Source organism: Pteronotus mesoamericanus, unplaced genomic scaffold (assembly GCF_021234165.1).
Source record: "Pteronotus mesoamericanus isolate MK-2021 breed Mesoamerican mustached bat unplaced genomic scaffold, CSHL_Meso_final scaffold_507, whole genome shotgun sequence".
Lineage (NCBI taxonomy): Eukaryota > Metazoa > Chordata > Mammalia > Chiroptera > Mormoopidae > Pteronotus > Pteronotus mesoamericanus.
In genome coordinates, this window is record NW_026555319.1 from 5,998,042 (window position 1) to 6,025,905 (window position 27,864).

A 27,864-nucleotide genomic window follows, 5' to 3' on the forward strand; every position below is an offset into this window, starting at 1 on the left:
ATCGGCAGACCCTCCTATTCCTAGCACCTAAGCGGGCAGAGGTTAAAGTTCTGTTCTCCAGCACGGGCACCAGGCAGTGCATACAGTGCTCCCTTGGCACAGCTGCTAGGAATGAGGAACTCGGGCCAGGAACCGAGAGCCTCTGGAAGGACATGGGACAAAGCTGATCACCCGTGGGATCAGCTCCTTGGGACCTCAGAGCCCCCGACTCTGCGCTTGGGGAGGAGGGCCGCGTTCTGTCCAGGGAGAGACAGAGACCAGGACCTGCAACAAGCTCCTGATCTGCCTTTGCAACATCCCAGAATGCCCAGATGGTGGTTGTGGATGCTGCGGCTCCAAGCGACCCCTACTGGCCACCCGTGGGATAGCGCTGCATCCTGGTCTGCCTTCTCCCCAGCCAGGTAGGTTCAGTTTCTGTCCCACCCTAAAGTCACACAAAACCGCAAACGAGTGCTTGGAGCCCCTTCCAGCTCTGACCATTGAGTGTTTCCAAAGATTTTATCTTCTGTGATTCACTCTCATACTCTCATCCCAAAACCCTAATATATAAAATCAACCAGCCGTGTGATCCTCAAATCTCATGTTCATCCACGTCACCTGAGGAACTTGTTAAGCATCATGACTCCACCTGCCCCACACGCCTTCAGATTCTGATGCAGTAGATCTGGGTGGAGCCTGGGGATCTCGCAGACACCCCAGGGTGGGGGGAGCTTTGGGCCAGTGAAAGAAACTCCCCGCTGGCCCCCGAGCTGCCTCTATGGAACCGAATTTGAAAAACCACACATCTAAGCCAGGATAAACTGAGGCTCAAAGAGGAGAAAGGGGCCTGGCCCAAGGTCTCCCAGGCTCTGAGGGTCTGAGAACTGCATGTTGGGCTCCCAGCCTGTTCTACCTGAGGGCACCTGATTCTGGAAGCTTGTGGTTAGGGCTACTATCGTCAGCCAAGGGCAAGGTTCGGGAGGATTAGTGAGGTCACAGGGACTGGCAGACAGGAAAACAGGAAGGGCTGAGTCGGTTTAGTGCTTGTCTGGGGCAACAAGGCTGCATGGGCATCGGGGATCTAGGTACAGTTGCATCCAGCAGCTAAAGGTCAGGCTGGCCCCAGTGGTGTGGGCAGAGGCCAGCCCAGCGAGGCAGGGCCCTCGGGCTGAGCCGGATGAGCCAGGCTCCCTCCCCTCAGCCCGCCTCCCCCCAGAGGCAGATCCGCTTAGTGCAAAGCTGGCCCTTGCTTCCATGCCCCAGGGCTGGGGCTTCGAGCACACGGGACTGGGAAATCTCCAGAAGCCTCCAAGTCGCACCATCATCGAGGCGCAGCACAGCCACGAGGAGGCTCCTGGGCCAGGGCACGCTGAGACGGGCCCGGCGGTTCCTGATTCTTCCTCCCAGGCTGCCTGTGGCATTTCCTCAGGGCCCAAGGGGACCTGGGACCCCTTTCCTCTGCTCCTGCTGCTGGAAGTCCTCATGGGCTCGTTCCAGGTCTTCGAGCACCTCCAGGAGGCGGGCAGCTGCTTCTCTCTGCCGGGCCAGAGCTTCAGGACAGGCCGCTGGGAGGGAGATGAAGGGGCCACAGGGGCTTAGCTGGGCCAGGACAGGCTGTCACAACCCCCGCCCCGTGCCTTCCTCAGGCTCCAGATCTGCTGTGTGCCCTGCGAGTCCTAAGAGGTGCCAAAACCCACACGCACAGCCCCCTGGCCTGCTGATGGGCTGGAAACCGGAGCATGACTTGGAGGACACAGGGGTGTACTCGGCAGATTGCGCGAGGTGTCAGAGAGGACGAAGGAAAGGGGCCTCCTCAACCTAACCCTTACCTTCCGTGGAACTGGGGTCCTCCCCTGCGTCTTCCTCTGGACTGGTATCCATGTTGGAATCCTCCAGGAACTTCATCCTAGAAGTTGAGAGGGAGAAAGGCAAAGCTGACCTGATTCCAATTTTACTCTCCACCCCAGAGATTCTCCGCTGGTTGCAGGAGACGTTACGGGTTCTCACTCATTAGCACCACCGACATCCTCATCACAGCCAATATTTATAGAATCCCAGGCACAGCTCTAGGCTCTTCACATGGATTAACTCCTTCAGTTATCATGAAAAACGCATCTGAGGTAGGTAATTACTATTAGCGCCATGATACTGATGATCACTGAGACACAGAGAGGTAAAATAACTTGCCTAAGGTTGCACAGCCACATAATAGTTGCTGTTTATTGAAAGCAGACTATGTGGCTTTACCTGTTTTAGCCCATTTGATACCCAGAACAAGCCCATGAGGTAGGCACTGTTACTAACCCTGGTTTCCAGATGAGAAAACTAAGGTACAGAAAGATAAGCAACGTGCCCGAGAGTGCACAGCCAATAAGTAGCTAGGCCAGGATTTGAACCCACACAGGCCAGTGTAAGGACCGCCTCTCAAATGAGTTGGGGCAAATCTCTGTCACGGAACAACAGTGATCCTGAGGCCAGGAAGGGGGAGGAACACATCCAACATCTGTGCCCATGTCTCTGGAGGTATTAAAAGATGCTAAGATCTAGTTCTGCATTAGAGCCCGCCCCCCGAATACTTCCCCACCCTCACCTTGAGCCCGCCCCTCCCCTGCCCCGCCCTCAGCCAATGTGCTTGGAAAGAATGACTAAACGAACAGGGAAGGCCACAGTGGTTGGCTGGCCCAGCGGGTCAGAGGGCGCAAAGTGGGAAGAGTGGCTCCCCACCTGAGCTGGTCCCGCCCCAGGAGCAGCTGCCGATACACCATCTGGGTCTCAGCATCGGGGTCCAGCGGGTCGCTCCAGTCCCCCAGGGTGACGGCCGAGTGCGTGCGGCTGCAACCAGCAGCTGAGAGGACAGAGCTCAGTCAACAACCCCTCTGGTTCCCCTTCCAGAAGCCCCCATGGGCAGGTCTTCGCCAAGCCCCGCCCCTCCTGCCTCTCAAATCACTCTGCAAACCCTACATCCTTCCAGCCCCACTGCCTCCACCCTCGTGGGGCAGAGCAGTGGCCTCACCTCTCTCTCCAGCCTCCTCCCACCGCCTGGGCTGCAGCCACACCGAGCCTTTCTAATCCTTCTGCCCCCTCTGTCTCCAGTCCAGGCCTTCGCTCCCGATGTTTGCTCGGCCTGCAACGTTCCCCCTTATCCCATCCCTGAAACCAACTTCGCTGCTTCCCTCCTACTCGTCTCAGGTCACATCTAAGCAGCACCTCCTCCAGAAAGCCCTCCTTGATCTCCCACCCTGGGGCTGGGTGCCAGGCATTTCTGGAGTCTCAAAAGCCTCACCTGGGCACTTAGGAAGCAGTATTACAACTGTCTGGTTAGTCATTTGTCTTCCTTGAGAGCGCGCCTGACGCCTGTGTGTGTACCCCTAGATACCTGGCACACAGTGGGTGCTTGCAAAACGCGAGGAGGCGGCGCTATTATCAACCCCATTTCACACTGGAGGAGACTGAGGCAGAGAGAGGTTAAGTAACTTGCTAGAGGTTGCCCCAGCTAGCCCAGACAGCTGATTGACAAGTGGGGAAGGCGGAACCTGAGTCAGCCCTGCCCCCTCACCTGAGCGCTCTGCCTGGAGGCAGCAGGTCCAGCGCGAGCTGCGGAAAGCACCCGGGTGGCAGGAGGCCAGCTTGTCAGGGTTGGGGGCGCTGGCCTTGCGCAGAGCCGACAGCCATTGGTTGAGATCGTTCACATTCTGCAGGGAATGGGGGGAGGGGCGGTCAGGGGGAAGGTGGGACTCAAGGCCCGCCCCCACACGCCCGGCGCCCATCTGTGAGGTGCCTCACCTTGCACTGAAGGTAGGTGGTATGCAGCGTCCCTGAGCCGCCGTCCTGCGTCACCACCTGCATCACGTGCGGCAGCTGGAAGGCGCCTTCCTCCACGCGCTCCACCGCGCGAATGTGAGACACCGGAATGGTGGATCGCGTCTGGAGAGAGGATTGTCCAGGCAGGGTGGGCCGAGGGCTGGGGCCGGGGTATGGGGCCCCAGGGACAGCTTCCCTTGGGTGTGTGCATTACATAGGGTCCCGGAGGGACACATTCAACCTCGTGTATCTGTGATCTGTGTGCATGTCCACTCAGCTGCTCCACGAGTCCCCAGGTCCTGCCCTATCCCTCTAAGTGACAGCTTCTCTGGGCCACAGCTCCCACCGCCGCCGCCACCATCACCACTGATGTGGTACGTGGGATGTGGTTCTAAGCACTTCACGTTTATCAACTTATTCCATCATCCCAACAAATTTCTGAGGCTCAGTCTAATTACTCTTCCCAATGTGCAGATGAGGAAACTGAGGCACAAGATCACTCATCGGGTGGAGCCAGAATCGGAACCCAGAGAGCTGAACTCTAGATCTGCACCATCTCCGGTGGGAGCTATTAATACTTACGGTGCATCCGCAGCAGGGGGTACCTCCCAGTACACGTCTCTGTTTGTGCTAGACGAGAATGGCAGGCCCATGAGGACAGGGATTCTGTCTTGTTTACTGCTCTTGCTCCATACCTTGAACGCTGCATGGTACTCAGCAGGCACTCAATAAATGTTCAATGAATGAATGAGTGAAGGAATGCCTGGACGCGTGCGCCTGGCAGCCGGGCATGTACCGCTGAGTGTGTCTCTACGGTGTGTGGGCATAGGCCCAGCTGCGACCACCCGACCGTGTGTAAGCATCGTCCTTGTCCTGTAGGGGTCCATATCTGGAGCGTATGTCAGGGCCTCTCCGAGTGTACATTCTGAAGGGTGCTTGATGGTGACTGTGTGTCCGTGTATGCCCGTCCCTGGCCTGGGCCCACATTGGCCCAAGGGTGTCAGCAGAGCCTGGCCTGAGAATTTGAACTTGCCAAGTTGCTACAGGGTCTTGCGCAAGTCCTTCCCCATCCTGGGCCTGCAAGGCACCCTGGGTGCAAAAAGGCCGCCCTGTGAGGGGCCACCATTGTGCTAGCGGACAGGAGCCCCACCTGCCACTCCGGACTCTTAGAGTAGGACAGCGTCTCCCCGCTGAGCCAGAAGTAACGCTTCTTGAAGGCAAAGCGTGTGGCCAGACTGGCGGGATCCTCCTTGCGCTTCAGCAGGTAGCCTTCTCGCACAGTCACGGAGGGCGGGACCAAGGCCCTGGCTGGGCCCCCAGCCTCTGGGAAATGGGGAAGGGGGACCGTGAGCCCTTCCTGCCCAGGCTTGGCCTGCCCTGGCAGCCTGTCCCGGGCCTCACGGATGAGCATGAGGCTCTGCTCCCCGAGAGGCAGGACAATGAGCCGCTGGCAGCTGGGCGGGGAGCACCAATTTGGCCTCGGTGATCCCTCTCCTGCCAGTGGGATCTGCAGGCAGTGGCGCAAGCAGCCAGCAGGGGGAGCCATGTCTATGGAGTCAGTCCAGGGAGTGCCCGAGACCCTGCCGTTCTCAGGGAGCCCACACGCAGGCTCCTCCACGGCACCATAGGGACCCCTCCAGCTACAGTCAAGCCTTGACACCTCAATAGGCTGCTCCTATGTGACTTGGACCCAACTATCTCATGACATGGGCCCCACATTGTGCTATGGACTCAACCCCCGCTTAAAACTGTCCTGTGGCTCTACTTTACTCCAAGACGAAGCCAAAATTCTCCCCACTGGTGACAAAGCCCCACACAACCTGTCCTCCTCAGCTCTCCTTCGCTCCCCCCCACTCACTCTTCTTCACCGGCCTCCTCACAGTTGCTCTCTGTCCCTGCCTCAGGGCCTTTGCACATGCTGTTCCAGCCTGGGACACCGTTCCCCAGCATCCTCAAGGCTTGCTCCCTGCCCTTTTCCGGGCTTTATTTTCACTCCAGTGAGACTACTTCTGGCCACCCTGGCCGAAACTTCGACCTTCCACCCCCACCCCAACATTGCCTTCCCTCCTTTTCTCTTCTTAGCCCTCCTAATACACCATGATTTGTTCATTCATCTTATTTACGGCCAGTTGTCTCCACTGGAATAAAACTTCCATGGGAGCAGGAGTTTCTTCTGCCTTGTTCACTGCAGTTTCCCCACCACGTGGACCAGTGCCTGGTACCTAGTAGGCACTTGATAGATATTTGTCGATTGCGTGAACACTGTGCCACAATCCCCACCCACAGCAGGAATGGCACAGTGGGTGCCAGGAAATGTTAGCTGACGAACGTGCTGACGCACAGGTCCACAGTCTCCGTGCTGGGGCGGGGGAGGGGAAGTGGAAGGGCAGGTCCCAAGGGTCTAGGGGAGTGACAAGCCAGACACGGCAGGGCCACAGGAACTCACCCTCTTCCCCCTCCACGTCCACCAGCTGGTCCAGGAAGTCTCGCACATGTGAGATACTCTGCAGCAGGAAGGGGTGCAGGGGCGCCATCCACAGCTCCTTGCCCTGGCCCAACTGCTGGCCCAGGTTTCCGATGCTCTGCACAGCCTGGAGCAAAGAAGCAGGGGACGCCAGGGCCAAGGTCACTGCGGGGCACAGGGCCCTCTACAGACCCAGAATACAGCCCCAGCGTGCTGGCTCCTGAATCAGTACTGATGGAAAGGAGAAGACGCAGAGCAGCACCTGCTTTGGGTAACAGCTGTTTCCTCCTGCGGGCGAATATACACCCCTCCCCAGTGTCCTTATTATTCTGTTCCCTCCAGAGCCCAGCTCTCCCCACCCAGGACTGTCTGATCCTGCCACGCGTAAGCTGGCACCCATCAGAACCTCGGAATGTGACCATTTGCAAAGGAGGGTCTAATTAGCACTAGAGTGTGAAGGACTTCCAGCCTGCTACCCAAGCTCCTCCTGGAAGAGCAGGGTCTTTGTTTCCAAAGAGGAAGTGAGAGTGTGGAACGAATGCTTTGGCACTCAGCATGGACATGAAGGTGGCATTTCAGGCAGGTAGGTGTCCTTTGGTCTCGTCTGGGTCTTCCACAGGTCTGGCCTCCCTGCTCTGTCCTACCCTGCCTGGCCTGGCTCAGAGCGCCCGGGGATGGGGCGGGGGGCACCTTGGCAAGCAGCAGCAGTGAGCGGCTGGTCTGGGGGTCCGCGTGCTGGTCCCGGAGGTCAAACAGCTTCGGGGTGAGGATGGCGGGCGCGAAGAACCGCAGGAAGAGAAAGCCGCTTATGGCCAGGTACTTCACATCCTGCCGAGGAAGGCAGCAGGTGAGAGGGGCTCCCCAAACCCACGTCCACGCTGGGGTAACTGAGGCAGCGAGGACTGTAGACAGGTGGTGCAAGAGACAGTGAAAGGGAGATAGATCAGGAGTTCAGGAGGCCATCCGGTCTGCCAAGGAGGCTTTTGGGGGGAGGGGCGAGGAGCTGTTTTTCCATCTGGAAAATGAAGTAATAATACCCATACTGCACAATCATATTTAGCCAACATTGTCAGAGTCTGCTGAGGTCACAGTCCCATGAAGAAGCACCATCATTATTCCCATTTTACAGATGAGGAAGCAGAAGCTCAGAGATATCAAGTGACTTGCCCAAGGTCACACAGCCGATGAGTAAAGGAGTCAGGATTCAAACCCAGATCCATGATTTATAATGAATAGCAACAGGCCAGAAACTTCTCCATACATTGGTTGATTTAATCCTCACCCCAGGAAGTATTCTCTCTCCATTTTACAGAGGAGGCAACCGAAGCCCAGAGAGGGAAGGCCACTTGCCTAAAGCCTCACGGCTGAACCGAGACTGTGCCTAGGCAGGACTTGAACTCTTAGCTCTCTGCCACACTGAGGCTCAGTATTGAACCCAGCCGGGCAGGCTCCAAGGCCTGTCCCGTGTGTACCCCCAGCCCCAGCCTCTGCCCTCTACGAACTGGGAAGCATGGTGCCTGCCCACGTGAGTCTCGGGCCTGGCCACCTGCACGCAAGGCCCGCCCGCAGCAGGGACGCAGGAAGAGGGTGTGTCTCTGGGCCCATCTGGCTCCCCCTGAGCCACGCCCACTCACCTCTCACAGCCTCCGGAGTTTATTGAGGGGCTGTGTTTACACCTGAGACCACACCCTCCCTGGGTGTGTGCCAATTCCCTGGGCCACCTCTGGCTGACAGTGAGCCCTGCCAGGGGCTGGGTACCTGAAGTGCACAGAGGGTGGGTCTCTGCCCCTACCTCGCCCATCTGGAACCCTGAACCGCCCCCAAGGTACCCCCCCAACCATGTTCAAGGGTAATTTTAGCCTCTGACATCAGCCATGACTTCCTCCTTCCTTGAGAAGGAGGAACAGGTGTCAGAGAGGCAGAGAAAGGGGCTCCCTTGGGTTCCCCAGACCCCACCCAACTTTGTGGGCCTAAGTTCCCTGTTCCCTGCCCAAGGCCTGTCCCACTGCGGGGGCTGAGAACAGGGGACACTGGGCTGGCACGGAGAGTGGCTCCACCCACAAGGGCTAGGCCGTCTGGGGGACTGGCCTCCCCGCCCCTCCCCTTCCCTCCCCTCCGCAGCTGTGTCCCACTTAGCACCTCTGCTGCGGCCCAGGCGAGAGCCCAGCAAAGTGGGGCGTAAACGAAACCACGTCCCAGTTTGGAGGCCGCTCCTCAGCGTAGGCTGAGCGGACGGGGGGTGGGGGGGCGCACGGCAAGGAGAAACCCCAGCTGGGAGTCTGGAGACCTTGGCCAAGGCTCTCTAACCTCTCTGGGCCTCAGTTTCCCCACCCGTAAACAGGAAGCGGGGAGCAATGTGGCCTAAATCAAGAGCTCATAGCCCAGGCTCCAGGGATGAGCTGTTACATCTCCAACATTTAAACCTTGGACCCGTCTGCAGAGAACCCGAGGCCGCATTCCTGGTACGTCAGCACCAGGTAAGCTAGCCTCGCTTCATGTCATTGGTGAGCAAGGACGACAGCCGCCTCGGAGCTGTGCTGAGCATTGAACCCAGGGGTCTCAAACTAGCAACCTATGGGCCAGTCCGGCCACAAATGTGTAAGGATCAGCTCAAAGTGTTGTTTTGCTGGGGGCTTTTTTAGGTGAATGAGTGCCAACATTTTTTAAATGAGGGTTCTCACATAAAATCCCAAATGTTGGCTTTAAACGCAACGACTCAGAAGATCCGGCAGTTTTACACGGCAGTGATTGCCTGCAGCTGTCCCCTGTCGCCAGTTTGCCACAGTTCCCACCACTCCCTACTGCCCCACACCTGGATGGCACTTACCTCACCTCCCTGAACCCTGCAGCGCCCAAGCATTCAACTTTTGTATCAATATTGGGACAGCACTAGCTCATGCGGGAATCGTATTTAGACTCTATTTTGGGGGAACGCCATTCTCTCTCTCTGCATGGGCACGTGCACACTCACAGCTGGAATTGAAGAAGCACTCACTTTGTGCCACACTATTATTTGGTGGTTACGGGCACAGATTGGGGGGCTGGCCTGCCTGGCTGGGTGCCTGTCCCAGCACCACCTCTTTCTAGCTGTGTAACTTCACCTCTCTGGAACTCAGTTTCCTCCTCTGTAAAATGGGATAATACTGTGTGGATGTGAGGACTAGGTAAGGGAACACATATGCAAAAGAAGGTCTGACCCGTGCTGCATATAGTGTTGCTGCCATTATTATTATTATTATTATTACCCCACGAGAATGTTGTCCCCGCTTCTGCCAGGACACAGAGTACTTCAGCATGGCAGCCTAGTTTCTGTCCCACCTCTGCCCTGACTCTCCACGTGGCCCTGGACAAGCCACTGCCCCCCCAGCCTCAGCCTCACCGCCTGCCTGACGGGAGCACCTGGCCCACCTTGTGTGCCGCCTGCGGGAAGCGCTCTTCCACACGCCGGTGCAGCTGCTTGAAGGCGAGGCGCATGGCAGGCGGGCAGCGCCCCACGGAGCCCACGATGGCGTCCACGATGGGCCCCAGGTAGCCGGTCAGCAGCCCCAGGCTGGCCTCCCGCACGTGCTCCTCCGAGGGCGTGCCTTTGAAGGAGAGCCTCCTGGGGAGCGAGCAGAGGGGCTCTGCCTCAGGGCCCAGCCCCAGCCTGCTCGGAAGCCCCCGACGGGCCCCTGCGGGGCTCAGGCAGCACCCACCTTCCCATCCCACCTCCACAACCTCTCCTCCGGCCATTCCCACCGGCTCTGTGCTGCTGCTTAAACTCACAGAGCTCATTATTGTCTGGGAGCCTTTGCGCGTGCTGGTCTCTCTGCCTGGGACATTCTTGCCCCCACATTCAGCTTAATGTCACCTCCTCAAAGAGGCCATCCCTCCCTCAACACACATCATCACAGCCCCTGATGCCAAATGCATTTTCAGCGTAGACACGCCAGCACACACTTCGACCCCAGGGCCTTTGCATGTGCTATTCCCCTGCCGAACGCTCTTCTGCACATGACTTTCTCCCTCCCCTCCTTCAAGTGTTTGCTTGAATGTCCCCTCCTCTGTGTGGCTGCCCCTGCAACTGCCCTATGAAATGTTGCAAGCCCCTTTCCTGCTCCCGGCCCTTCCCACGAGCCTGCCCTGCTTTATTCTCCTCTGTTCCCCCGATTGGCTGCAAGGACCTGCTTCCTTAGTCTATGCTCTGCCTCCCCCCAGGACAGGGATTTGTGTCCATTTGTCCCCTGGTGTGAACTCAGTGTTCAGCCAGCACCCGGCACACAGTAGGCGTTCAACAGTTGTTATGTTGAGTGGATGACAGAGTAGCACTTTTCTATCTGCATGTACCTTGATCCTTCCTTTCTTACACCCATCCAGGTTAGGGGTCGGTCTTGCCCACCCTCAGAGAGAACTCCCCAGGAGCCAGGCCAGCAGGTTTCAGCACCGCTGTGTCCTGGGCCCAGGGAGCTACGACGCCCGGGACTAATGTCTCTGGCGCTGTAGCATTTAATCCTCACAGCCGCCTGATGAACTAGGTAGCCTGATGGTTCCCATGTAACAGACGAGGAAACAGGCTCAGAGAGGTCACCTTGCAAACAGCGAGCAGAGGCCGAGATTAGAATTCAGGACTCGCCACTTGGGGCTGGCGAACACCCTGCACTGCCCAGGCGCCAGATGCCCCTGCTCTGTCCTTCCCAGACGTGCTGGGAAAAGCCTGCGCCTTGGAGTTGCACAGACGGATCCTGCCATCCTGCTCGGGGCCTGGGTCCAAATCCCTCCCTGCTGTGCAACTTCCCACCTGTGCCCCCTTAGGCAGGGGTGCTCCCCTCTCTGAGGTGGTTTTCTCATCTGGTAAAGGGCCCTGAGGCCTGCCCTTGGGGCTGTTGGGGGGCGTGGGCGGCACTGGCTGGGCAGGGCCCAAAGTAAAGGCGAGATCCTCTCCTGTCCCCACCAGAGTCACCGATGGGCTGCCCAGCAACCAGCTCTCACGGCCTGGCGGGAAAGAGCCCGCCTGCGCTGGCTGGAGAGGGGAAGGGTCCTGGAAGGAGGAGCCCACGGAGGCGTGGAATGACCTCCCAGCCACTGCCCTGCTTCCTCCAACCTGACCAGGGGCTGCAGGCCCCCCACCCGCCTGTGCACGTGGCCCGCGCGGGGCCTCCCCAAAGGGCCTCATTCGCCACCACAGCCACGGCGATCGATACCTAGTATGTGCGGAATGTTAGTCAGCGCTGGGCTGCGCGTGTGTGACTCAGTCGACTCCTGCCACCCTGCAGGAGCGAGATGACTGGCGCACCGGTGATGGCAGAGGGGGATCTGAGCCCAGAGCTCAGGCTTCCGGGTCCTGCCCAGAACCACGAACCCAGGCAGCCGAGGGACTGAGGGGCTCCCAGGCGAGACCGTGGGGTGGAAGGCAGGGCTCCCGAGGGGGTGGCAGGCAGCACAGCCCCACCCTGACAAGGCGCTGGGAGGCGGGGGGCGGGGGGCGCTGTCTGTGGCTCACAGTTCACCCCTCAGCGCGGCTTACTTGGTGCGGCCCAGGTCCATCTTGCAAGGATCCAGCTCTATGTACTTCTTCTCTTCGAAGACTCGGTTAATCGCCGGCTTCAGGACCTCGTGCAGATAGGGCATGCCCACGAGCTGGGGGCGGGGGGCACCACACGGGGCGGGGCTGAGGGCGAGGCCGGGGTGTGCCCATGAGCCAGGGTCAGGGGTCACCGTGCGGGGAGAGCTTCAGAGCGAGGCCAAGGCATGCCCAAGGGCCGGGTTGGGGGAAGCTCACCCTGAGGTGCCAGTTGGGGGGAAAGGCCAGGCACCCACCGTCAGCACCCCAGCTCAGCACCCCACTGCCCCCAGAAGCCAGCCAAGCTCTGGGGTCCAGGTAAACACTGGGAAAGGGGCCCCCTTGAGGAAGCTGCCGCCGGGTCCCACCAGGCCTTCGCCTACTCACCTTCATGAACTGTTCCATTGACTTGGATGCCAGGGAGTTAGAACGAAAGAGGGTGTTGGGGTCGGCTGGAGGGCAGAAGGAAGTGTTTGCTGGGACACGGGGTGGGGGGGGGCGGCGCTGATCTGCCCGCCCCCCCCCCCCCCCCCGCCGCTCCCAGCCAAGGTGGAAGTCAAGGTTCCTCTAGCTGGAGAAATCAAGGAGGCCTGCGACTTCAACTCCGGCCACTGTGCAGAGGCCCAGGGCGGTTAAGCAATCTGCCCGAGGTCACATAGCTCAAGAGTGACAAAAACCAGCTGGCTGGGATGCACAGCATGGAGCACCCTCTGCACAGGCGCCCATGAGCACCCACGCGCACCCACACGCACCCACGGGAGCCCCTGTCCTCTGCCTAAGTGCCCCCCGCACGCCCTCAGAGGCCCTCTGCAGACTCTTCCTTGGGGAGTGACGTCCGGGGTTCACAGGGGCAACTCACTGGTCCGCGCCAACTCACGCCGGGTAAGATAGTCCAGAAAGGGCCCAGCCAGGCCCTGGCCAAGATAGAGCTTCACCAGCTTGGTGGCGAGGTCCTGGCGGCAGTCCCCCAAGGTTAGCTCCTCCAGCACAGCCAGGGGGCTAGAAACATCCTCCTGGACAAGGACAGAGGGCAGGGGAGGTGGCCCGGGGCTCTGGGACTCCAAAGCAGAAGAGCCCAGAGTGGTGTCCCTGAAGCAGGGGGAGGCCAGGATCCAGGGCCCCCTCGCCCCCCACGCAGTTGCCCATCTGACACACCCACCTCTGCCGGGCCCAGGACGGACTCCACGAGCAGCTGCCGGAGTGGCTGGTAGCACTGCGAGGGCAGGACGCGGTCCTCGACGAGGCGCACCTTCAGCCTCAGGGCGCCCAGGTTCCCCCTGACCGGGGTCAGACCACAGATGCACAGGCGTGGACATACATAAGGGCAGGCACAGAGAGCCAAGGTGGGCAAGCGTGAACACAGGAACGAAGCGTGGATATTGGCAAGACAAGGTCAGTGTGGGCAGGTATGGGCAGGCGGGAACAGGTGTGGTCAGTCTAAGCAGGTGTGAACAGATGTTGACAGGTATAAACAGGGACGCACAGGTGCAGGCAGTGAACGTTGTGGCCAGTATAAAGAAAGGTACAGGAATGGACAGCGTGGACAGGTGTGGACAGATGTGGAAGGACACAGGGTTCCGATCACATGCCAACAAGCGTGAACTGCCACATGGGCAGGTGGATGGGTGCAAGGCGGCCTCGCTTGGACCTGTGTGAGTGCCCGTTGGGAGACATTCACAAACGTTTATTAAACAAATGGACAAAGCGACATGGTGATAGCTTGTGGGCTGATGGGCGCTGACGTGGGCTCCCCGGAAGATGGTACCCAACATGGTCCAGCCTGGTGTCCTCCCTCAGCCCCACATTTACCCAGAATCCTCCTCAGCTCTGGGAAAGGGCAGGAGGCGGAACCAGCCGTTGGGTGGGTTCTGCTGCAGCACCTTCGGAGGGAACTCCACCTGTGGGGGGCACACACAGACCCTCAGCCACACCCTGCCCCACCCTACCCCGCCCTGGAAGAAGAGCGCGGGCTGCCACCCAAGGAGGGGCGGCATAGCCTGCCGGCCAGGGGCCACCTGCTCCTCCCCTACCGCGCCCCATCAACACCGCCGCTGAGCCACTCCCTCCTCCAGTCCCAAACAACCGGTCCTGCCGGGGTGCCGAGGGCTGCCAGGGACACCTGTTTGGGGAAACTGAGGCTCAGAGAGGTGGAGTGACTGGCCCAAGGCCATGGAGCTGCTAGAGACGGCATGTCGGGCCGTGTCTTTTCAGCTTTGTTCAGGGATGCAACTGCATCAATCAAAAGCCTTCAGGATAGTCCAGAAGGCCCCAGAGCCCCTGCTCCCTCTTTTAAAATAACTTTACAGGGATGTCATTCGCATCCCATGCGATTCACCTAAAGTGTATCGTTCGGTGGCTTTTAGTACATTCAGATTTGCGCAAACATCACTACTAATTTCAGAACGTTTCCTATGAGCCCTGCCAAGAGCCTGTACGCACTGGCAGACACTCCCCAGCCCCCAGCCCCTGGCAACCTCTCGTATAAATGAAATCACATAATGTGTGTGGGATTTGGGGGGAGGACTGGCTTCTCTCACTTAGCATAATGTTTACATCCATGTTGTAGCGTGTATCAGTACTTTGTTCCTTTTTATGGCCGAGTGATATTCCCTTGTGTGGCTATCTCACCTTTGTTTGTTCATTCACCTGTTGACGGACATTTGGGTCGCTTCCACTGTGGCTATTAATTACAAACAATGCTGCTCTGAACTCTCATGTACAAGTTTTTGTGTGGACAGGTGTATGTTCACTTCTTTGGGGTACAAATTGAGGAGTAGAATTGCTGGGTCACGAGGTAACCCTTTTTTCTTCTTTTTTTAAATCTTTATTGTATTTTTTCCATTACCATTTAATAACTATCTTTAACCATTTGAGGCCCAGCCAGCCTTGCATAACTAAGCCTCCGTCTTATTTGCTCTAATTGCCTCCTGTTAAAAATGGTCAGCCCTGATGTACTTCCGCTGCTACTGAGAGGCAGGAACAACCCCACCCATTGTAGAGATGGGGACACTGAGGCTCAAGAGGAAGGTCTGGCCGCCAGTGTTTCCAGGAATAGGAGTTAAGGGCTTCGGTTCTAGAGCCAAAGAGCCCTGCACTCAAATCCTGGCTCTGCCATTTCTTAGTCATGTGGCCTTGGGAAAGCCACTTGGCCCCTCTGAGCCTCAGTTTCCCCATCTGTAAAATGCAGACAACAGTCCCAGCTGATGCGGGTGGCCATGAGGTTATGCTAAAGGAGCCCTTAGCCCAGGGCCAGCACTTGGTCCTCCTGGGTACTCTCAGCTCAGAATTGGAATCTGGGCCCCAGCAGTGACCTTGGGCAGGTTCCTGCACCTTTAGGGCAACCAGACTCCACTACCTTGGACCTGATGAGGCAGACTTCACATCCACCCTTCCGAGCTCCAGGGTACCCCGCCCCCTGCCCTCCCTTCCCCCTCGGAGGCAGCGGGAGGCCACGTTGGAGGGGCGCTCACCATGCCCAGGAAGTCATTCTTGCCCACCATGTCCCAGTCCCAGAGCTCCACCCGCAGCGGGGAGGGGGCGCCTGGCATCTCCCGCAGCTCCAGCACCTCGTCCCAGTGTGGGAAGCGAGTCTTCTTGATGGTCTGGGGGAGGGGGAGAGGGAGAGAGCTGACAGGGGCCGCCTCCAGGGGCCCCACTCTTCCCCACCGCCCTCACCACTCACCGACGTCTCCACGCTCTGGCTGCCCCAAAACACGCGTGCAAATGGGTCAGACGTGCCGGAGATGTCTCGTGGGGCCAGGTCCCTGCGGAGAGATGAGGACAGGAGTGAGGGACAGAGGGCCCTCAAGGACCAAGACCCAAGCTGGACCTTGGAAAAGGGGCTCAGGGTAGGCCGTTCAAACGGCACTGGTTTCCAAGGTGGGCACTGGTTTCCAAGGTGACGAGCTGCTCCGTTGCAGGGACCCAGCGAGGAATACCCCTCACCACACCCATCCAGCCCCAGTTTCTTCCTGTTGACGAACGTTACCCTCTGAGGGCACACTAGTAATGCCCCTATGTTCCAGATGAGGAAACTGAGGCACGGAAAGGTCAGGCCCTGCACCACAAAGCCCAGCAGGCGAAGGTGCAGTGGGGAGGGGGAAGGAAGCCTCAGTTCTTTGGAGCCCCCGGAACGGGAGACCAGATGCCAGGATTCAAAGCCTGGCTCTGCCATTCGTTGGTGGGGGGACACTGGGAAAATCACTTCCCCTCCCTGAGCTTCAGTTTCCTCATCTGGAAAATGGGACTAATAACAGACCAGCCTCACAGGGCCACGGTTAAGTGAGATGATGTGTGTAAAGGGCTTGGCATCGCTGCTGGCAAGTGGTGAGGGCTCAGCTCAGTCATTCACTCAACAAACTCTCATGCCTCCGTTCTGCCCAGGACCCAAGAAAAGGCATAAGGCCAAGACCCCTGCCTCTGGTTGTCATGACAACCTGAAAGTCTCACCCCATTTCTCCTTCCTGAGGTCCCCCAAATCCAGGGACACCACCCCCCAGGAGCTGCTTCCTTCCTCCTCTGCTCCTCTCCCACCCCTGTTCAGCATCCAAAGCCTTCTTTGGTTTCCTAGGAGCCAGTCCAGTTGCTAAGCAACAGCAATCGGTCCCTTTCCTGTTGCAAGGATCCTTCACAGCCTGGTGGCTGGGGAGGAGACCCTGGCCCATGCTGAGTATTTTCTCTTGTCCCCTGCTCCCCATCCCCTGGACTCCTTCACCAGGACTCTAAGGGTCCCCAGTTGGGGGCAGGAATCTGGAGGTGGTGAGAAAGGCCCAGAGAGGGCGAGAAAGGACTTTAAAGTCACACAGCAAGCTAGAAAGAGAGATCCTCCCAACCTGGGTGAGAATCGGCCTAAAAGTGACGATTGAGGGAATAAGGTATAAAAAAAAAAAGACATAAAGACAAGATGGGTGATAAGAGGGGGAAAGGGGAAAAGTAATTAAAGAAGCAGAAGGGTGGGGGGCTCAGAGAGAGGGAAAGGGGATGACAGAGTGACAAACAGGCAGGAGAGGCGGGTGTCCCAATGAGCTGGTGCCCCTGGAGGGTCATTTGTGGGGTCTGCTGCTCCTGCATCCATATTCCTTCTGGTGTTTCTTTGGGTCAGGACACCCCCGCCCCGTCATTCCCAGTCCATGTGACTCAGGTGGGCTGATCCCTCCCTCCACTCCAGGAATGGGCTTGTGACTCACACCTGACAAATCAGAGCCAATGTAATTGGTTCAGAGAGAGGCATGTGCCCCAGACTTAAGCCAATAAGAATTATTCCCAAAACATTGGTTGGAAATGGTAAGAGATAGAAGTTCTTTTTTCAGTTGGAGCTGCCAAGTAGTTGGGGTGGCCGCTGAGGCTGCGGGGACCGTCTTTGCCATAACCTGGGGAGTGATTTAGAATGAAGCTAACACGAAAGACAGCTGAGGAATCTGTGTCTACAGATTCCCGATCACTATCTGAGCACCCGAATCCAGCCATGCCTGAAGCTACATGTCATTACTATGAGACAATCAGTTTGAATTGGGTATCTACTGCTTACAATTTGATTAACACAACTCCATACTCCTCTGTCTGGCCATCCTGAGTGTACAGCCTTTGGTTGCTGGTCACTGGGGACCCAACAAGGATTTGGCTTGTGCTTTGACCCCAGGAAGCTGCCATCCAGTGAGCCTGATCTAGTGGCCTCCGTGGGACCCTGGTTGTGAGCCCAGAGGTGCCCCAGGAGTGAGGACGTTCCAAAGGCCAAGGCAGCAGTTGGGAGCGAACAGGGGATTCCTGCTCCTTCTCAAACCCCCACCACCCCCCCCCACCATGACTTTACCTGGCCTTGAGCACGTGGCAGCGAAGACAGCGGCCCTGCGCATCCTCCTGCATCTGCACGGCCAAGTAGATCTCACCCTGCACCTCCGCATCTGGGTCCACGCGGCTCAGGTTAATCCAGCTATCAATTCCTGGAGGGCACACGTGCTAACCTTTATTAAGCACCTATCATGTACTAGGCATCAGAAATGTTTTGAAGCATGGGCTTTCCCTGTTAGCCTCCTGATATCGGTGCTGCGATTATCCCTGCTTCCAGATGAGGGAAATGAGGCCCAGCGAGAAAAGAGCTGTGCCCATGACCCCACGGCCAGTAAATAGCCGAGCTAAGGCCTGAAAGCAGACGGTATAGTTCTAAGACCCATGTCCTTAACCATTGAGTCTCAACGTACTTTGCCCTCAAAAAGATCTTGGGCATTGCTCTCTCTCTTGAGTCTTCATCCGGGCCATTCTCCCTTCCTGAAGCAGTCAAGCCAACCTCAATGGCAGTCTCAATCTCTCTCTCTCTCTCTCTCTCCTTCTTCTCAGCGCTTTGAAGAAATGTTCCACTGACTTCCAGCTTCCATTGCAGTTACTGGGAAGGCATTTCAGCCTAATAAAACTTGTTCTTGGGTAAGCAGTCTATCTTCCCTCTCTTATTTCAAGGACCATGCCTTTGATGCTCTGCAGTTTTACCCCAATGTGTCTAGGTAAGAATGTTTTTTATTCTGCTTAGTACAGGTTGTGTTTCCCCTACTTCGAAAATCATGTTCTTCCTTGAGTTCTGGAAAATTCTAGGTCACCAATTTTGTTCATCGTTTCTTCTCCCCAGTGTTTATTATTGTTATTTCTTCCTCTGTGTTTTCCTATTCTCTTCTTCTAGGACTCCAATTAAATGAATGTTGGACCTTCTCAGTTATTTCTATGTCTCCAAACTTCTTTTATTTTTTCCTTCTTGTTTCTCTGGGCTGAACTCTAAATAGTTTCTTCAGATCTCTCTTCCAGCTCACTAATTCTCACTTCTGCTCCAAGTGATCTGCTATTGAGCTCACCTCCTTTGTTGTTAACTTCAACAATTGTACTGTTTAGCTCTAAAATTTTGGTTTGGTTCTTTTTCAAGTCTGCTTGTTTGTTTTTTGTTTGTTTGTTTTTTAATGCATTGCTTTAATTTATTGTGGTTATTGCTGGCCCTTCCTGGTGATTACATTTTTTTATTTACCCAAATATTTTTTAAAATTCTGTTTATCGTAGTTACAGAACCTAAAGTCTTTTTGGGTCTAAATCTGAGGGTTATTGTCTCTGCTGACGCTTGCTCATGGTGGCCCACATGGCTCAGTTTAATCCAGCTATCAATTCCTGGAGGTTTCAGGCACTAACCTTTTTTAAGCACCTACCATGTACTAGGCATTGTGTATGTGGTGATCTTTGATTGTAAATTCATGTTTGATGTCATTCTGTGGGAAACCTATCATGAGGATGTTTATCCCTGGAGAAGAATGGTACTTGCTTATCCTGGGCCTCTTGAAGGTCTCGGTCGAATGGGGAAGTCTCAGAGTCAGTATCATCTGCCTTGGCCCTAGCTCAAGATTTAGTCAGTTGACTGCCGATTTGATAGATTTGACATTTACTTTTGGGGAAATCCTTCCTTATTCCTTTGCTCATCACTCCCTGTTAGGCTTTGCTCACGACTAGGGGATGGGAGGAGAATACTGAGGGTTTTTTCTTCTTTACAGTGAGTCCAACAGTGTATTAGGGATCTCATCTAATTCAGGATATCGCTGTTGTATGGCAGGAGGGCCCTTCTGAAGATGCAGTGCCCCATGCTGCTGGAAGTGAAAGCCCAACCTCACCTCTCTCTATCTCCGCTCCTACCCCCAAGGCCAGGGTGCCGTCAGCTCTCCCTCACTTGGTTATTGCACAGACTCCAAACTGATCTCCCAGAGATACTCCTCTCCCACCGTGATCCAGTATCCACAAAGCAGCACAGAAACCTTCTGAAAATCTATCTATTCACTCTTGTCAGTCCTTCCTCCTATAGTACGACTCCAGTCTCTTCATTGTCTTGCTCAAATACTATCAATGGCTCCCCAGTACCTCCAGAAAAAAGTCCCCACTCTGGTCTGGCACCTTGGGCCTTCACCAACCAACAACCGCCAAACACTCCATCTGGCCTGACCTACGCCTGACCCTAGAGAATCCATGGAGATGTGCCTGGGCATCTTTGCCAAAGCGCCTTTAAGGACCAACTCATTCCCCTTCCTCCAGGACGCCTTCTTTGACTGCATGTCCTGCTTCTCCTCATCCACTGTTGTACCGGTGATGTCCTCCATACCTCCACCCCTACATTTCTGTCCCGTTTAAAACCAAAAACTGAAAGTTTTGCACTGAGGGCCCTGTGCTTCCAATGACCCTTGCTGTGGCCTGGACATGGCTGCCCCCCTTCCTGCTGCCTGGCTGAGGCCCAGCGCCCCTCACCCACCTCGGGGGTCAGCGGCAATTGCCTCCCTGCTCAGCGAGATCTTGCCGATGATGTCATCATGTCTGTGGAAAGGCAGGCACGTGAGGGTCCAAGTCAGAGTCCGCCTGCCCCGCCCATGGGTAGTAGGGGCAGACATCGAGGGCCGGTAGGTGGGTGAGTGCTTTGCTTCGGGGCACCCGCCTCCCCTCAGATGCCCGACTGGGGTCCCCAGCACACACACCCCACCGTATCCTGGTCCAGCACATAGAAGGCCAGGTGGTGGAAATCCAGGGGCAGGTGCACCGTGTACTCTTCCCCCCAGAAGGGGCTCAGGCTCCGCCAGACAGTTGCTGTCCTGCAAAAGGGGCCACAGGGGTTAGGGGTACTTGGGCCACACAGGCAGCAGATATGTGGCACCCAGATACACACACACACACACACATTCCCACAGGGATGTTCAGTGAAACAGTGACACTCACAGATACACCACAAGAAGCCACACACCAAGAAACACAGTCACACCTACACAGATACACAATATACAGCCTCAGAAATTTCTAGAAATACACATCTATGTGTTTCTACATACCAACACATTCACACAAACACACAGGCACAAAAAAGTGTTCTGACACACACAGATCCACAGCCACACACTCACATACATACAGTTGTACACAGAGGATACACACACAGAAAAACACAGTGACTAAAAACATGCACAATTCCATCTAGCCATTCGGTCACTCACTCCATAAATACCCCAACCGGGGGCCCAGCCTTATGGGTTACAGGGGATCAGAGGGACAGAGGCCAAGGCTCCCCCAGAGCCCCGCCAGCAGGCAGTGCCCCCTGCTGACTTCTTCCGACACAGTGAGGGCAATCCCGTGAGTGTGGTTAGTTCAGCGGTGCCTGGTTGGGTCTGGGAGCGGGGATAGAAGGGGTCAAGGAAGGCTCCCTGCAAGAGCTAGTTGGGCAAAGTGGGGAGAAAGGACGAGGACAAGCATTCTCAATGGCTGGAACAGCATGTGCGGAGGCCCTGAAGCAGGAATGAGCTTGGTGATCCTGAGGAACAGGAGGGTGCTGGCTGGGACAGGCGGGAGTGTGAGGGGCCAGAAGACGTCACATCAGCAGGAGCCAGAGCCCTCAGGAAGCCAGGGGGAACCCTTGGAGGGTAAGGGACCAAGCCAGGCTCAGGAACAGACACATGCATAGAGCATCTTCACCCCGACAGCCCTGCACACGCACTTCCCTTTACCCAGCAAGGAACAAAGAACCTACTTGCTCAGCAAAGACACACCCAGATTTAGGCTGCAAGATTTGCTTGCGCACCTGCCACTCCCATCCTCCTTCCTTTCGTACCCTCTTCCCCAGCTCAGAGCGTGAGCGTGCACACACACACATGCTCACACACACACGCATGCACACTCGACCCCAGCCCAGGGCACCCCCATCAGATCGACCTTCCTTCCCAAGCACCCTCTTCCCTCTCCCCTGGCCCTTTCCCTGCTGGAAGTCCCTCGGGTGCCCCAGCCCCTGAGGCGGGACGCTCCTCAGAGCCCCCAGGGGGGAGGCAGCAGCCCGAGGTAACAGAGCGTCAGCCAGCAGGTGCGAGGGTAAGGGGGCGGCGTGAGCATGGAGAGAAGGACGGAGGGGTCAGCTGGGGAGCTGCAGACTGACCTTCCCCCGTGCAAGCTCCCTGCCCCCAGCTCCCAGCCCATCTGGACCAGAACCGGCGCCAGCAGCATCCTGATTCCTGCTGTCTCCATAGGAACCGAGGCCTCAGCCGTCCGCCCACCCGCACCCCTCAGGCCTGCGGGGGCTGAGTGCTGTCCCTTGATCGGCCTGCGGGGGCGGGAACCGAGCATGACCCAGCCCGATGCACCCCCTGCCCAGACTCACTCACACACCAAACACCCTCGCATCCTCCCACGGCTTCACACGGGCACCTGTGTACCCAAACAAGCAGGCCATGTTGCACATGTGTGCACGGGCAGCCCATGTGTGTGCGCACATACCCACACATGCACACAGACCACACACTGGTACACGAAGCGACCCTGTGAGCCTGCCTACCCACAGGGACACACGCATCTGGACACCAGCCCTCCAACAGCCCCCCGGACCCGTGCAAGCCAGCCCAGCTGGGCGCCCGTGCGCACACGCACACATGCACACACACACACACACACACACACACACACACACACCCGGTGCCCGCAGCACCCAGCAAGCAGGCCCGGAACCAGCCGGCCCAGCCAAGCGTGAGATGCCCGCCCCCGGAGAGGCCACCACGAGAGGCACAGGCTGGCAGCTGCTGAGTCAGCCCCTGGGAGCCAGCACGGACACCATCAGGTCCAGGAGGAAGGTGTGGGCCCATGGGGGCTCGAAGGGAAAAGGAGCCGGCAGCCCCAGCCGTCCAGTCCTCAGGCCAGGGCACAAAGCACCCGCCGTCAGGCCCACAAGTCCACCCCTGGGGTAAGCATCGCCCTCCCCAGCTCCTCTTTCCCTGGGAACTCTTGTGCCTGGACTCCCCACGTCTGGGAGGGGCCCCTCCCCCGACCCTGCCCTGCCCGCCTCGCCCCAAGCCCAGCCTCTCCACTCCTCACCTGGCCACCACCTCGTCATCCACTTTCACTATGCAGTAGGGGTCACTGCTCCCCGACCTGCGGTAGGAGGAGGGTTGGGGAGGAGTGTTGAGAAGGTCCTCAGGAGTGGGGGCCCCAACCCACCTTCATTATACAGAGAGGTGCTACGGAGGCCCTGAGAGGCGAGGCTCGCCCCGGGTCTGCCAGCAGGTCCAGCTACGGGGCAGGACCTCAGGGGACCAGCAGGAGGTGTTGGACCTGCCCAGCCCACCTACTGCAACCCTGCCCACCACGCACGGGCTCCCTGGGTGTCCACCCACAGACATGGAACACTGAGGCACAAAGCAGAGGTTGAAGTGCATGCGAAGTCTCCGCCCCTCTGTGGGCCTCAGTTCCTCTGCTCTGGAAGTCGGGCATAATGTTAACACACACCTCCCGGGGGCAGCTGGAGGAACTAAAAAAGACAACGCACGGCCCGAGGCACCACAGGCTCCCCTAGGAGCCTCCCCACAGGCGCCTTGACGCCACCCTCTGGGATAAGCATCGTCCTCTCCAGCTCTTCATCTCAGTGGTGTTTCCCTGGGTAGGGGACCCATACTGCCCAGCCGGCAGCAGGGATGGACCCCAGCAGACTCTCAGTGCAGGCACAGGGCAGGGCGCCAGACCTCCACAGTCACCCGGCAGCACAGAGGCGTCCCCTCCAGCAGCCATGAGCAGCCAGCCAACCAAAGCCAGCGTCATTCCCCCTTCATAATAAGAGCTACCAGCCCAGCCCAGCCCCTCCCCTGGTCCCAGCACACAGGCCTCCTCTGTCTTCCACCCAGCTCAGTGCAGCCTCAGGGCCTTTGCACTTGCTGTTCCATCTGCTCAGGACACGCCGTCCCTGATCTTCTCTTGGCTGGCTTCATCCTGTGTTCACCCCTCACCTCTCTGACCTTCACCGTCCGGTGCAAAAATGACCTCCGATGCCTCTGAGCATCTGAAATTGTCCTGCTCCCTGGCTTCTCTGTGTTAAGTTTCCATCTGCTGGATCCCTGCAACTTCTGAACTGCAAGCTCCCTGGGGGAGGACCTGTATCCCCCTCGCCCACCTCCACCTGGCAGTCAGCATCCAAACCCGGGTCTACAGGGCTCAGTGCGCATCCCCTTAACCAAGGTGGCCTCCAGCACCCCTCACAACACCTTCCCCAAAGGGCTCTTCCCTCGACACCCCAGCCCCGCCGCCTCTCTCTCTCTGCCTCCCCTTCTCAGTTCAGCTTGTCACTGATCCACAAATGCCTCAGGCATTCCAAGGAACAGGGACATGGGCGCCAGGAGGTGGCTCCAACCTGAGGCCTGTCTGCTGGCTGAGCCCTCCCTGTGCCCCAGTTTCCTCTCTGGAGTCCCTCCCTTGGCTGCTTTTGCCGGGTGCTCCGGCGCCTTCATTTCCCCTCAAGGTACCCACACCTGTGCCCCTCAGACTGGGTGGTGGCCTGGGTCTCTTGAGTTCCTCTCTACATTCTTACCTCTGATCCCCCTACTGTGTAGTGCCCCGGGCCTCACTTTCCCCTTCTGGCCCACTGGGCTGAGTAACCCCAGGAGCCTCCGTTTCCTGACCTGGCTCCACCCACTGTATGTCCCTGGCTGGATAACCCCCTGGATCTCATTTCTCTCTCTGGGTTCTCTCTCCCTGAGCTCCTTGAAGGCCAGTTCCCATTCCTCAGTTTCTCTAGCTGCAGGCGTGGGCTGGGATGCCCCAGCACATGGCCCCTCCTGGTGACCCTGCCTGACACCCACCCCTCCTGGGAGCCAAGCTCACGTCCGCTGCAGGGCTGACGCACGAGGGCCTTGTCAGGCTCCTGTCAGGCAGGGGCAACCGTGGCGGGGGGGTGCCCCCTCCAGACCCTCCATCTGCCCAGGCCCCTGGCCTCTCCCATGGCCCCTGTACCCCCTCAGGTGTGGGAAAGCCAGCCCTGAGGCCGTTGCCTGCCCAGCCTGGTGTGTGCATGGGAGCAGCCAGTCTTCACATGCCAGCTCTGTGGTGGCAGGCAAGTGACCTTGTCCCTCTGGGCCTCAGTTTCCCATTTGTAAAATGGAAATGCTCATAGGGCCGTTAGAAGTTTTAGGCACAGGACCTGGCCCATAGGCAGCCCTTGGTGACTTACGGCTGTTACTATGAATGGAGTAACAACTCTAAAATCATCTGCTGAGTCTGCCTCTTATGTCAGGTCCATTGCCCCAAAATCTGGTGGCACTTCAGGAAGAATCCAGACCCTTGTCCTGAGGAGCGGGGAAAGGGAACACACCCTACCCAAGAATCCCCACGGAGGGGCTGGGGAGCTCCCAGCATGCTCTGAGGAGAGCCCCTCTGAAGAAGGGAACTGACAGCTAGGGATGCTGAGGCAGGATAGCTGGCTCCCCAGCTGGGGCTTCGTGACTGCCTACCCTTGCTCTGGGGCGTGGCCCACCCAGGAGCGCACCTTGGCCCAGGAACACGGGGGAGGAGGGATGGATAAGGAACCAGGCATGACTCAACTCCCTCCCTGAAGGAGCTCCCTCCTGGCCCTCACCAGGACTGGTGGGGGGCGGGGGGCCGAGCACAGTGAGACGGGAACCTGGTTTCCAGAAGGGCCCCCTCCATCCTGCAGTGGTGAGGAAGGGGGAGGTCATGAAATCAAAGGCAAGGATACGCCATGCCCCATGCCAGGGACCCAGAGCTGGGGGAGTTAGGGCTGAGCTAAGCCCCAGCCTGGACTTGTGCAAAGGCTCTGAGTCCGGGTTCCTGCGTGCCTTGGCCAGGGGGTAAATCCTGCAGGTTCTCCACCCACACAGCTGCACGTGGCTGGGAGACCCGTCCAGAGCTCCCACTGCACAGATGGGAGAGTGAGACCCAGAAAGAACCAGATTCAAGGTCAAACGGCTGAAGTCCTGCCAAGGATCCCATACCTATCCCAGGTGCTGACACCCTCAGAGCCCCTTCTGGGCTCCAGGCCAAGCAGGAGGGGTCCCCTCCCACCATTCTGCTGATTAGGCAACTGCTGACTCAGCCAGGGGAAGGAAAGCCAAGGACTAGGGGGGCCAAGGGCCCTCCAGCCCCATCACACCTGGCTGGGCAGGGGCTGCAGAGGGCAGTTGGCTCTTCAAGCCACTCAGCATCCAGGGAAGGCCCATGCTGGGCTGGCAGCCACTGGCGGGGGAGCTCAGGGCTCTGGGTCAAGAGGACCCAGTTTCTCGCAAGGCTGGACCGCTGGCCATGTGGTGACACTCTGCAAACCTTAACCCCAGATGCACACAGAGGAATGCTGGGGCCACCTGGATCCCCTGCCTCCTGGGGCTCCTCCCCAGGGTTCCGTTGATAGGAGCCCACCCAGCCAAACCTGGAGAAGCCCCACCTCCGAGGACACCTGCCTGGACTAAAGAAGAGACCCTCCCCCCTAACTTCCCACACACCTCCCCAGCTCCAACAGAATCTGGCCCTCCAATCGCCAGGCTGAAGCTCTGGAAGACCCCCTTTCGTCCATCCCAAGAGCAAAGTCATCCCCCCTTGCAGGAGAGGAGACAGCAGAGGAAGGGGGCATCTGCTAAGTCTGGGTGCCCCCTCCCACCAGGACAGCGATGGGCATGGGGCCTCTCACCCCGTGAAAATGGATCTGCCCCAATACGGGGTCTTAGGGTCTTAGACAAGAGCCCCCCCACCCACCTCGCCGACCCTCCCCAGCACGAGGAATGGGCGACCCCACCCCATCCCATGCCGCGTGCGCCCCTCACTCCCTGCTCGCTCTGGGAGTACTCACACGTCCTTGGCGGGCAGCGACCGGCCCTCCACCACGCGGACATTCAGGGAGCTGCTCTTGGCCATGGCGCCCAACCCCAAACTTTCCGGGCAGGAGGGCGCCCAGGTTCCGAGGCTGGACCGCGGTGGGGGAAAGAGGAGGGAGTCTACATGTCACCAGCTGCGAGCGTGGCGCGTGTCCTGGGGTCCCAGCGCCGCCTGTCCGAGATGAGGGTAGCTGGGCGGGAGGTTTTCGAAGGAGAAGACAGGATAGGTGTCCGGGAAGGGGGCGTCCCCAACCTCCCGGGCTCCACAGGTAGAAGCACCGCGCGGAGCAGGCAGAGCGCTCCGGGAGCACCGCCGGCTTTTGCCTCCTAGTCTGGAGCTCCTGGTGGGCGGGCAGGGCGGGCAGAGGGCGGAAGGGGGCGGCCCAGGGCCCTCCCCGCAACCCCGCCTCCCGCCGGGTCCCCCGCCAGTCGCCTGGCCCTCTCGCGCGCTCTCTGCCGGCACCCAGCCAAGCGCACCAGAGCGCACGGGCCGCGGAGACCAGGGCGCGCCGAGGCTGGGACAGCCAGGTGGGGAGCGGCCCACGCCATGATGGGCGTGGCCAATGGTTCCTGGTGAGTTGGCATTGGGCTCAAAAACGTAGTGTGTCCCCTGCCTTCCTTCCCTCCAACACATTCACCTCTCCCCGGCTCTCCTCTGCCCACCACCCTGGGGCAGCCTCCGCGGTCCGACCTCCCTGCCCTGTCCGGGAGCAGTATCCGCGGCCGGCGGGAGATGTCGCTAGAGAGAGAGTCGCCCATTCCCTGGGGGTCCGTTCAGATTCCAGGGAGGGGCCTCCAACATCCCTTTACATCTCTGAGTTTCCAATTAAACCCAGACTGTGCGATCGGCAGCACCCACGTCACTGGCTGGCACTGCGGGGGAGGAAGCCGCGGCCGGAGGGGGAGGGGAACAGCCACTAGAGCGATGATAAAAGTCGTCTACAATTATTTGTACACTTACTGTGCGCCAGGCACTATTCTGAGCGGTTGACGGGCAGTATCTCCTCTTCCTCTTCAGGATAACTCTATGCTCTAGGTACGATTGCACTCTTACCCCCTTTTTATGGGTAAAGAAGCAGAGCTTCGGAGGGATGAAAGAACTTCAGGAAGGTCTCAGTCAGTTGCTGGTTTGCCTTCCTGCATTTGAATCCTGACTCGGGCCTCTTGGTAGCTGTGTGGTCTTGGACAGGTCAGCCTCTCAGTGCCTCGGTTTGTTTTTCTCGTCTGTTCCAAAGGAACATGGCATCTCACACACGCGATTTTGAGGGAATTCAATGAGATACGGGAGATAAGAGGGAAGCAGATACAGGTCTCAGAACAGTGACGGGCACTTGGGAAGCTTCAAAAAGGGGTTGATATTATTACTATTGTCCGTCAAGGCATAGCTCAATTGTCACCTCGCGGGGGAAGGCTTCCAGGACACCCTCCCACCCAGCCAGAGGTTTTCTTCCCTT

General features: G+C 58.0%; 1 protein-coding gene across 1 annotated transcript; it reads right to left on the bottom strand.

Annotated features, from left to right (window-relative positions):
- Nucleotides 1-587: 587 nt before the first annotated feature.
- RASAL1 (RAS protein activator like 1) lies at nt 588-26,480 on the bottom strand. The gene is made up of 21 exons (XM_054594320.1): nt 26,386-26,480; nt 22,635-22,691; nt 20,267-20,380; nt 20,047-20,108; nt 17,593-17,722; nt 15,466-15,547; nt 15,254-15,385; nt 13,593-13,681; nt 12,943-13,060; nt 12,643-12,796; nt 12,171-12,235; nt 11,748-11,860; nt 9,653-9,845; nt 6,935-7,072; nt 6,227-6,371; nt 4,931-5,103; nt 3,763-3,903; nt 3,536-3,671; nt 2,704-2,824; nt 1,809-1,885; nt 588-1,544 (listed from the first exon to the last, which is right to left on the bottom strand). Exons 1-21 carry the CDS (start codon nt 26,448-26,450, stop codon nt 1,405-1,407), a joined length of 2,445 nt encoding a protein of 814 aa, XP_054450295.1. The 5' UTR covers nt 26,451-26,480; the 3' UTR covers nt 588-1,404.
- Between the last annotated feature and the right edge of the window lie 1,384 nt (nt 26,481-27,864).

What these genes read in the sequence shown, in the direction of transcription:
- RASAL1 (XM_054594320.1), bottom strand. Translation starts at nt 26,450, where the DNA reads ATGGCCAAGAGCAGCTCCCTGAATGTCCGCGTGGTGGAGGGCCGGTCG. An exon ending in GATGACGAGGTGGTGGCCAG is followed by an intron (nt 20,381 to 22,634) that starts GTGAGGAGTGGA and finishes CCCCTTTTGCAG; the next exon opens with GACAGCAACTGTCTGGCGGA. An exon ending in CTGGACCAGGATACGGTGGG is followed by an intron (nt 20,109 to 20,266) that starts GTGTGTGTGCTG and finishes GCCTTTCCACAG; the next exon opens with ACATGATGACATCATCGGCA.